This window comes from Trachurus trachurus, assembly GCF_905171665.1.
Source record: "Trachurus trachurus genome assembly, chromosome: 3".
In the NCBI taxonomy this organism is placed as follows: Eukaryota; Metazoa; Chordata; class Actinopteri; order Carangiformes; family Carangidae; genus Trachurus; species Trachurus trachurus.
In genome coordinates, this window is record NC_139893.1 from 3072490 (window position 1) to 3084584 (window position 12095).

Consider the following 12095-nt stretch of genomic DNA (forward strand, 5'->3'; position numbering starts at 1 on the left):
GGGTTATTTTTTCTCTTCTTCTTCACAGGAGAAGAGGAGGTGCGCTGCGCTCACGGACGCGTTGATGTTTTGTGATTTATCTGCTGCCTTGACTCTGCCCTTTATACATGTGTGTTCAGATTAACAATAAGACAAGCCATGGTTGAGTTTATTGAGTTTTAGCTGCTCAATCTCATTGTTTCAAAGAAAAGGGATTGATTTTTATAACGAAATGAAACGAAAACAATATTATATTGATACATTGTTGTAAAAAAAATCCAAAAGAAACGAAAATGAACTAAAGAAAATAACTTTCACACACACACATTAAAACAGTGCGATTGGTTGAAAGCTGATAATTAGCCATGTGCTTATAAGCTGATTGGCCGAAACCAAGAACAAAGCCGCGTGAATGGCCAATCGCCATGTGTTAACATTTCCATATTCCGCACATTCTGTGACAAACTGTAAACTGTTTTCTTGTCTGTAACAACATCTATTGCACGTCTGTCCGTCCTGGGTGAGGGATCCCTCCTCTGTTGCTCACCCTGAGGTTTCTCCTGTTTTTCCCTGTTAAAAGGGTTTCCATGGAGTTTTTCCTCAGTCGATGTGAGGGTCTAAGGACAGAGGATGTTGCTACGATGCCACGTGAAGCCCTTTGAGACAAACTGTTTGTAAAAACGGGCTATACAAATAAAATTGCCTTGCCTTGCCTTAACGGCCGACATGTAAATCAGCTGTTTCGATGGGCGTTATATGAATAGAGATGTTAATGTGGTACTTTGCACATAGCCTCCTCTTCTCCTGTGAAGAAGAAGAGAAAAAATAACCCCATGGTCCGACCTGACCCAGTTATTTAATGTTTAGGTTTATTTAGAAGAAGTCTGATTATGACTGCTGTTCTGGATCAGATTATTTGCTCATAATTCGGGTTATTTTCAAACAGTGGCCAAACAACAGATCAATTAATTATTATAGACTATATTTTCCATTTTTGCTAAGCGGTTTGTTCTGAATTAAATAAAAGCCTGTCCCATACAGCCGCGTGTGTTACGCCGTGTTTTGTTGATGCTATCATCTTTGCCTTGCGCAGATGATCCTTCATAATTAAAAATAAAAAGTCCAGGCCGGCTGCATGGCTGACGGTGTCACTTTGTATCGGCCGCGTCTTCTATCGAGGGAAAGTTATTTATCCTATGTTTTATCGCCCAGCCCCAAAGTGACACAGACCCGTTCATTCACAAGAAATCATCCAGCTGCACTCTCAAACAAGGTGCGGAGTGAGAAATCTGCGGCACTACTGCACAGTACTGTAGTTGGCTCATTTTAAAAACACATTTTGGAGATGACGAGACAGATGACCGAAAAAAGAGAGTGAGACGTGGGCTATAGTCTACTGTAGCTGCCGTCGTTACATTTTGTCATTGAAAAACTAGGCTACTATATTATTTACCGTCTGCAGCTAGTTCTCCTTTCATCCTCTTGTATTCTGTATCATGAACAGCGCCACTCCTAATCGCGGCTATCAGGCTGTCAGCATTGTCCCCAAAACGTCTGAGCAGTATTTAGTACGGTGCTGCCACCTAGAGGAAAACAGTTGTGGTGAAAAGTCACGCGATCACGCGATCCTGCAGTGCAGGACAAACCCCGCAAATTTGAACCAGTAACATCTGTATGGTCTTCTTTGAATGCAAAAATATGAAGAGGTCATAGGTGAAATCAAAATGAGCCAAAAACAGTGTTGTATTTGGATGGAGTGAATATTATGACACAGGCTATTAGTGAAATATAATTAGTTTTCCAAAGGTCAAATTCCACCTGGACATATATCTCTGATAATAAAACTGCTGCAAAATTGCTCAAGTTCATTTTTTTTAGCATCTACTTTTACACAGTTAGCCTACGCATTACTTTTTCATTTGCCTGATATCCCATGATTCAAAGGTAGATTTTACTCTAATGTGTTTTTTGTTAGTTTTTATACTAGGCAGAGATGAAAAATTTACATTTTCTACTGCACTCCAGACATGTCTGTAGTAATCTCACAGGTCTTAGCTCTCTTTAAATAAATAAATAAATAAATAAATAAATAAATAAATAAATAAATAAATAAATAAAAAAGACTGAAATAAAACTAATGGTTGCCTAAAAATTTTACACCATATCTGTCCAAAATTTCACAGTCTTTGTTGTTTGTGAAATTTTGTGCTCCTGCACCACATATGCTCACATCTTGTGCATCTCCTGGGGGCTAAGCCCCCCTGTCCTTAAAACTTAGTGACGCCCCTGTCTGTACACATAAAATGTAAAATGTAACTGTGCTTTTCACATAAAGTTGATGGAAGAATGGACAGTGCAGTAGATGCCCCTTCAGTATAGTATCTGCAGGAAAGAGGTCTCTGCTCTCCCCCACTTAGCTCAACTAGTGCATAGTGCAGGACACAGACAGTAAACGGCGCTGAATTGACCCTATTAAACAGCTGTTTTCTCCGCATACATGAGGTCCCGTCCCGAAATAATACAGCGCTTCAAGTGCACGTATGTACGAAACTTTTACAGTGTAACAACTGGTTGGAAAAAGCAGTTTATCTAGAGCCAACCAACTCACTCAGTAGCCTTCTCCTCCATGCACGCAGGCTCCGCGACGCGCTGTATCACTCGCTTTTTCCGAATGAATCGCCCTTTTTCCCGCGACCAGTAAACAAACACCAGCGTACTCAGCTGCGTGAGGGCGTCAATAAACAAGAGCATTATTATGCCTACCGGAATTGTTGTTTGGAGAGGAGTCACCCAGTCACCTTCCATCTGTCCTCCCTAATACTTTCACCGCACTTTTTTTTTTTTTTTTTTTTTTTTTTTTTTTCATTCATTAGGCCGAAAAAAATACCGAGGTCATGACCTCGGTGTCCTCAATGGTAGCTACGGCCTTGTACACTATATGAGTTCAGTGGTGTCTCTAAGGATTCCAGTCATGTACCAGAGATATTTGATTGTTTTCTGAGTGTTTGTTGTGGTTGAAAGAATTGCCCCCATAGGTTAGCGTTGTGGCTATCCCTAGCGCCGGGTAGCCATGGTAACTCTGGTTTGCCTGCATCAATTTTAGTCGTGTTTTTTGCTCCAACCAACACTGGGTGACCATCAGGAAAACGATTTAGGGGTCAAAAATGACCAGAATTCTCCTTTAAGGGTGATTAACAAAGCAACAACAGCAGCAACACAGAAACAGGGGGCTCGTCGTCACTCACAGAAGTTCCCGGGCGGCTGCAGGCTGTGTTTGGTCAGGCTGCACCAGCCCACGGGGAAGATGTCTCGGGAATCGAACGGGCACCAGTAGTCGAAGGCGCCGCGCCAGCCGTCGAACATGACGAAGATCTCCTGACCTCTGACCTCGCCCACGGTGGCCGGACAGATCAGGTAGGGGTTCTTCCTGTCCACCGCCTCCAGCTTCATACCGGGCTGGAAGTAGCTTTTAGCAGGACTGGCTGGTTCCTAAACACACACACATAATATAATATAATATAATATAATGTAATGTAATGTAATATAATATAATATAATATAATATAATATAATATAATATAATATAATATAATATAATGTAATATAATATAATATAATATAATATAATATAATATGATATGATATGATATGATATAATAACAACGTAATTTTATGTAATATAATGTAATGTAATACAATGTAATGTAATATAATATAATATAATATAATGTAATGTAATGTAATATAATAACAATGTAATATAATATAATAACAATGTAATGTAATATAATGTGATGTAATGTAATATAATTTAATATAGTATGATATAATATAATTTAATATGATATAATATAATATAATACAATGTAATGTAATGTAATGTAATATAATATAATACAATGTAATGTAATGTAATGTAATGCAATATAATATAATATAATACAATGTAATGTAATATAATATAATATAATACAATGTAATGTAATGTAATGTAATGTAATATAATATAATATAATACAATGTAATGTAATGTAATGCAATATAATATAATATAATATAATACAATGTAATGCAATATAATATAATATAATACAATGTAATGTAATATAATATAATATAATGTAATGTAATGTAATATAATATGATGTAATGTAATGTAATATATTATAATATAGTATAATATAATACAATGTAATGTAATGTAATATAATATAGTATAATACAATGTAATGTAATATAATATAATATAATACAATGTAATGTAATATAATATAATACAATGTAATGTAATATAATATAATACAATGTAATGTAATATAATATAATACAATGTAATGTAATATAATATAATATAATACAATACAATACAATGTAATGTAATGTAATATAATACAATGTAATGTAATATAATATAATATAATACAATGTAATGTAATATAGTATAATATAATATAATATAATGTAATGTAATATAATATAGTATAATATAATATAATACAATGTAATGTAATATAATATAATATAATACAATGTAATGTAATATAATATAATATAATACAATGTAATGTAATATAATATAGTATAATAAAATGTAATGTAATATAATATAGTATAATACAATGTAATGTAATATAATATAATATAATATAATACAATGTAATGTAATATAATATAATATAATATAATACAATGTAATGTAATATAGTATAATATAATATAATATAATACAATGTAATGTAATATAATATAATATAATATAATATAATACAATGTAATGTAATATAATGTAATATAGTATAATATAATACAATATAATACAATGTAATGTAATGTAATATAATATAATATAGTATAATATAATACAATGTAATATAATATAATATAATATAGTATAATATAATATAATATAATACTGTATTATATTATATTATACTATATTATATTATATTACATTACATTGTATTATTAATACACTGTAATGTAATATAATATAATATAATGGTTTCTCTACTGTGTCTGGTGTCAGCAAACAGATCAATTCTGTACATTCACAGGAACTTTATGTCAAACAAATGGCTAAAAAACAACAACAAAGTACTCAACTTTTCATCTTCGGTCAATCAAATGCCCCCCAAAAAAACATTTCATATTTTAATTGGCTTTCATAAAAAAAACAACTTTTAAAATCAATATCTAATCAAAAAATACTGTAGTTATTGAAATAAATGAACAAACCACAAAAAACAAATGAACTGCTTTCTTTTTATAATAAAACAGGAACTTAAAAAGAAGTTTTTCTATTTTTAAAACGCTGATTTTCCCACTTTTTTCTCTATTTAAAACGTGACTGCATGTGCTGGTGGTTTCTGAGTGGCTCCCTCTAGTGTCTGTGTCCTGCACTGCAATAATGGTTTTCACTGATGAAGCTCTACATCAACTCTAAAACGCCTCTGTTTTTGCAACTGTTCACCAAATTTCTATGACTTACAACTCCATGAATTTAAAGTTAATAACCTTCAGGACAAAGTTATGGCAGCTCCAGTAAAATAAAATGATGAGAATAAGAGTTTTTTAATTGATCGTTACCTTCTTAAAAGCCGAGGCCGGGGCCATCTCTGCTCCGCTCAGCGTCCGCAGGAGGAACATCGGCCACGACGACGCGTTCATCCTGAAACCTGAACATGAAACAGCTCCATTAACGTCAGGTCAGTATCACTACGCTGCGTTTATCTATGTTCATACAGAAACTCTAGATTTCTATGGATACAACTTTATTTTCCAGGTTTGTAAATTCCAATTTATTTCCAAATACAGGGGGACGACTCACAGTATCTGGAATCTGTCATTGCAGGTGTCAGGCCGAAGAGTGTGAGGATCATGAGTTTAGTTTAGTTTAGTTTAGTTTAGTTTAGTTTAGTTTAGTTTATTACAGAAGAAAGAACAAGCAAAAGAACGCACGGGGAGATAAATAGGAAATTCAAATTTCGCCAAAACATTGTGTAAGAAGGTGTTTCTTAAGAAGTGTTTTAAAAATTACAGTGGAAGTGGATTGTTTGATATGCGGTGGGAGACTATTCCATAAATAGGGTGCACGGTAGGAGAAGGCCCTATAAGCAAATGATTTTTTATTGACTGGGGGAATAACCAGAAATGAGAATTTACAGAGCGGAGAGGACGAGTGAATGGATGAGTGAAAAGCAAATGTTAATATTTGCTTTGCAAGTTGATTTACAGTGTGCGCACCTACAATTTCTGCTTGTGCTCCTAAAATTTAATGTTTTTCCACAGACAGCGTCAGACGGCTACTCAAACATGCACCGAGAAGTTTATTTACTTCAAGCAAACTAGATCTAATTCAAAGTCTCAAAGCGCGAGACCCAAGTTGACGCTCGGTGTGTTCACGTGCAGTCGGAAGCTCCCGTTTGTGTCATAAACACAGGAATATCAACTCTTGACTTGCTTCAAATAAATAAACTTCTGGGTGCATGTTTGAGTCGCCATCTGACGCTGTCTGTGGCTTTGAGGGATGGAAACAGCCTAAGCAGCAGAACTTCAATCCGCTCCCATTCATTGCTGCCGTGGCGATGCGGGGACAAGACACAACTACTGCAAAACAGGAGACATTAAACTGAAAATCTTCAGATTCCTTCTTTTAGACCTAAAATGTTAGGAAAATACAGCCCCGAGTTGAATTTGCCTGGAATTGTCCTTTAAAGGTTGAAAAGCTCTTCCCCTCCCTCTTAAAACAATTGGGACACCCTACCTACCCCAACACGAGAACGCATTAAACCGAATGCTAGAGTCAAAATCAAGTGGAAGTGGATGCACTGCAAAAACTCAAAATCTTTCCAAGAATATTTGTCTTATTTCTTGCCAAAATGTCTCATTTCTAGTCAAAACTGAACTCTTTACACTCAAAATAAGACTCATCACCTAAAAATGAACTTGTTTTTAGATCATTTTCATTTGTTTCAAACAAATTTTCACTTGAAATAAGTAGAGAAATCTGCCAGTGAAAGCAAGTTTTTTTGTGCTTGTAATAAGAAAGAAAAACTTGCTCCACTATCAGATTTTTTTAAACTTATTTCAAGTGAAAATATTCTTGAAAGAAGTAAAAAAGTGTCTAAAAACAAGCTGCTTTTTAAATGTGTTGTCTTATTTGAAGTATAATGAGATTTGTTTTGACTAGAAATGACATTTTGACTAGAAATAAGACAAATATTCTTGGTAAGATTTTGAGTTTTTGCAGTGTGAAATGGGACCGGGCCTAAGAGTAGAGGTGAGGTCATGAGGAAAAGGAGAAGATGAAGTGCAACAGATCAGAGCCGTTGCTAGGAATTCTGGGCCCCCTTAAAGAATACTAAAGTGGGCCCCTCCCCCTAACTTTTCCAGTTTTTTTTTCTTAGACTACGTATGTATTATCATTTTTTATTTAGCCTACTTTGTTTTGATGCTAATGCAGCATTACACTGCAAAAACTCAAGTGTCTTACCAAGAATATTTGTCTTATTTCTGGTCAAAATGTAATTTCTAGTCAAGACAAATCTCATCATACTTAAAATAAGACATATCATATTAAAGGGAGTACTGGTTGTGGATTGGATAGTGTTTGTGCATGTGTGCGTATGGGTAGGAGGGGTGGGGGTCAAAGTGTAATGTTGCTGTTGTAGATATTGTGCTATTTGTCTTAATGTAATTTGCTACCTTTATTATAGGTCTCATTGCCATGCTCCATCCGGCAGGGGGACTGCCAACGGAAATTAGCCTATTGGCGATAATTGGGTGCATTTACATTTTATCTTTTTAAAATGTTCATTAATGTACACTGTCCCTCTCGAACAAATAAAGGAAAATGAAATGAATGAAATAAAAGTAGCTTGTTTTTAGACACTTTTTACTTCTTTCAAGCAGATTTTCACTTGGAATAAGTAGAAAAAATCTGATAATGGAACAAGTTTTTCTTCCTTATTACAAGCACAAAAACATGCTTTCACTGGCAGCTTTTTCTACTTATTTCAAGTGAAAATTAGTTTGAAACAAGTGAAAATGATCTAAAAACAAGTTAATTTTTAGGTTATGAGTCTTATTTTAAGTGGAAAGAGTTTAGTTTTGACTAGAAATGAGACATTTGGACAAGAAATAAGACAAATATTCTTGGTTTTTTACAGTGTACTATGAGTATTAGTCAGGGTCTTACGCAGAATAATTCAGTCATACAAAGATTAGACTACTGGGGTTTTTTATGGGCCCCACTGGGCGCTGGGCCCCTAGAGTTATCATCACCTTTCTCCCCTAAACAACGGCCCTGCTCGTCTCTCACCCAGCGGCGGCTGCAGCATGTCCCCGGTCCTCTCGCAGGTCCCTATTGGCTGGATGTCCAACGAGTCCACCAACCGCCAGAAGTCGTTGGTGTTGTCGCTGCCGTCCAGACGCAGCCGCAGACGAGTCCCCATCATGCCCATCACCGTGGCGATGCACACCGAGTTCGAGTTGCGAGGGTCCCGCGCTTCGAGTTTCATGCCGGCTTTAAAGTCGTTGCAGGGAGGAACTCTGGACTGAAGACACAGAGACAGATAAATAAAAGAAAAAAGAAATAAAAAGAATAACATCAGATTTATCTTTAAAGGGATAGTTCAACATTTTGGCCAATTGGTCCATTGCCATAATCCCTATAGTCATAGCAGTAGGTTCGTTACCTTTAATTGTCGGTGCAAGCTGTTTTTAGAACGGCGGAGCAGAGCCGCGAGCTGCGTTACCAGACAGAGTTGTTTTAGAGGGAAATTCATGCAAAACCGCTGATGCACGTTGCCTTCAGGGACAGTTTTTCATCAACAGTCTCTGTATTTCCCTCTACAACAACTCTGTGTGGTAACGTTGTGTTATTATCTCATAGTGTGGTGAATGTGCAGCTCACAACTTGTCCACCAGAGCGTTGTGGAGTTGTTGGATTGTGTATTTGATGAGTTTGTTTGAAATTCATTTATTTGGATAAAACCCCTTGAGATGTACCATCTCGTTTTCGAGGGGGTCCAAACATATAGACAAACATAGATTCAACAGACAAACATGTTCACAACAATATAGAAAAACAAACAGACAAATAAACAAACAGAACAAACAAAAAACAAACAAAAAAAGACAAAAACAATAATGCAGACAAGGACAAACCACAGTTATTGTAACTACATTGGGACAAAACAAAACAACCATAATAAGGCCACGATGGTCAACACTGAGACTAAAATGACAGTATATAGTGATTAGTATCAGTTCAACAAATCAGAAATGCATCTTCAGTGAAAACAGGAACAGGTCACCATGAGATGAGAAGACAGAGCATGCTTGAAAATACTAAGAGAGGAACTGGATCTGATATTAGCAGGAAGGTGAGGGAAACCAAGAAATCCCATGAGCCTCCGTAGCGTACTGTAGCTCTGAGCAGCTCACGGCTCTGCTCCGCCGTTCTAAAGGTAACGAACCTACTGCTATGACTATAGGGATTATGGCAATGGGCCAATTTGCCAAAATGTTGAACTATCCCCTTAAAACAGCAGTTTGATCTATTGAAGTAATACCAAGTGACACAACAGAAGGAACAGACTGTATACGCAACGCTCAGTAAAAGCATGAAAGGAAACAAATGAGGGGAAATAAAGGACAGAAACTCGTCAGTCGTCTTTTACCTGTTTGAAGCAGTTTGGCGACGCAGCGATGGACGAAGTCTCTCGTAGATAATCCTCCCAGCTGAACGGCTCTGACCACGACACAACACAAACAAACTGTTCACTACAGGGACCCAAGTGACCCAATGAACAGAGGGGGAGGAAACATGTGACCTCCAACTGACTCAAAACTATTAAACGTTATTAATTATGAGGTTTAATTTTAATTTGAGAAATGAGAAGAGAGAAGTTCCAACCGTTGGACTTGTCGAGGGCTGAACCTGCTGTGATGCTGCTGCGTCGCTCCTTCTTCTCCTCCCTCTGATCTGGAATCAACACAAGTAATTGAACGGCTCATCAGTCTGAGAGCTTCAAACACACACACATTCACACACTCACACACACACACACACACACACACACACACACACACACACACTGTGATTACTGTGGTAGAAAACCTGCGACTGTTCAATAGTTCTGAGTAAAAACAAAAAAGATGTCAAAAAATGTGTGTGTGTGTGTGTGATCAGTGATCACAATCGTTAAATTTTAGTTGAAGATTAACTGACATAGAAATAATTTCAGTTGACAATTTAATTGTCTTTTTGTTCTTGTCAAACTTTTTGCAGCATTACTTTAATGTTGGTTTTTCAACTGTATTGAACGGCTGCATTTGTTTGGCTGCTAACGTCAGAGCATGGGAATCAAACCCACAAACTTAAAGTCAAGACAGAGCTGATCAGACAGACACATGATCATCTTTCTATAAGCTCTGATATGGAGGAGCTGTAACCACATTAGGTTACCTGTGTGCTGGTGTTTGTGTGTGTGTATGTAACTGTAATCACATGAAGCTACCTGTGTGTGTTGGTGTGTGTGACTATAAACGACTAAACTATGTTAACGAGCTCCAGGTGGATTGTTTATGAAGTTAACGAGCTCTGGCCTGAGGCTCAGAGGTTACCACGGCAACTTGAGGCAGTTGCCAATGACGATAGAGGCCCCCCAGGCTGAGACAGACAGAAACGTGGAGAAAAAGAGTGATTTTCTGCCTCTGCACTGGTCTCACATTTGGACTTATTCTGACAAAACGGTAACTCCTATCAGAAAAAAACACAGACCAACGGTGCTCTAAGGACTTCCTGAACAATTTGGTACGATTTTGTGTTTCTACAGTAAATATTTTGCAGAAACATGCGATTTTAAAACAGGGGTCCGTTCTGCTTCTCTCAGAAAATCTTTGTATTGGAGTCAATGAGGAGCAGAGACAGACGTGGCCGCACTTAGAGGCTGATAATTCAAATTCTGTAAGTCTCTCAGATATTATGAGCACATTGTGAGAGATAGAACAAGTTTGTCTACAAATTTGGAAAAAATCATGTGTGTAGAGTGTAAATTGTGGCCGGGCCGAGTTTGGAAAGAGAAAAAAATTATAACCGATGATGTCACCCACTCTGACACGAACATTCCGTGCAATACACACCCATTATAATCTCATAATTTCTCCAAAAATGATCATGGTCATTGATCAGGGATTGATCAAAAACTATATGACCTATCAAAACGTGGAATAATACGCCAATACACAAGACTTGTGTCTACTGTTTAAAGTTCAAATGAAGTCTCTAGGTGAAAGTATGCCTGAGCAGTAGACAACAGTAGGCAGTATGAAAAGCCGAATGATTTGTTCTTTTTTTTTACCTTTTCCCATTCATTCTCTATGAGAAAATACGTATTCTGTTAAGAAAAGTCATAGCACATCGATTCCGATGAAGACGCACGTTTTGATATATAATTCGCACTAGTAGCGAATCAAAATTGTGTCCGGAAGAGGCATAATAAAGATAAGAAAAAATCCACAGTATAACAATAGTGCCCCGTGGCAATAATCAGGGTCCCAAGATAAAGTTTTGCTCATACCCCTGTGCAGGCTTGGACCGGCCCTGGCTAACGTTTATACTTTTTAACGTTTCTACTTTGACGGCCACCTGCTGGGACGGAACTGACACATCTGATGAAGTGCTATTAGCGTCTTTGAACGCCACCTTTACGCTGCAAATCTGACTAATGGCCTCCTCCTATGGCCTCCTATTGGGCCCTCTTTGGGCCCTCTTTGAAGATGAAGATGAAGATGAAGGTGAAGGTGAAGGTGAAGGTGAAGGTGAAGATGAAGGTGAAGATGAAGATGAAGATGAAGATGAAGATGAAGATGAAGGTGAGGACTCACCTCTGTGTGGCGTGCGTCCCATGACGACCAGACTTCACGGCGCTGCTGCTGCTGCTGCAGAGGAGCTGACGTCACACACACTGGGAGCTACACACACACACACACACACATGGACACACACACACACACACACACACACTGCAGGACAAACAGGAGGAAAAACAGTTCACGTAGATTAAACTCAAACACAAACACCAGGATGTAGAGAGCGAGTGTGGCTGACT

At 37.1% G+C, this 12095-nt stretch overlaps 1 protein-coding gene across 1 annotated transcript in view; it reads right to left on the reverse strand.

Annotated features, from left to right (window-relative positions):
- The window catches only part of scml2 (Scm polycomb group protein like 2), a 43453-nt gene extending 33491 nt beyond the window's left edge, over window positions 1-9962 (reverse strand). Inside the window, exons 1-5 of the mRNA XM_083996980.1 lie at window positions 9899-9962; window positions 9663-9733; window positions 8300-8534; window positions 5566-5654; window positions 3225-3468 (exon numbers count right to left, since the gene is read on the reverse strand). Of these exons, the coding sequence (XP_083853106.1) occupies window positions 3225-3468; window positions 5566-5654; window positions 8300-8498 (532 nt within the window). The 5' untranslated portion in view covers window positions 8499-8534; window positions 9663-9733; window positions 9899-9962. The remainder of the gene's footprint in view (window positions 1-3224; window positions 3469-5565; window positions 5655-8299; window positions 8535-9662; window positions 9734-9898) is intronic.
- Window positions 9963-12095: the final 2133 nt, after the last annotated feature.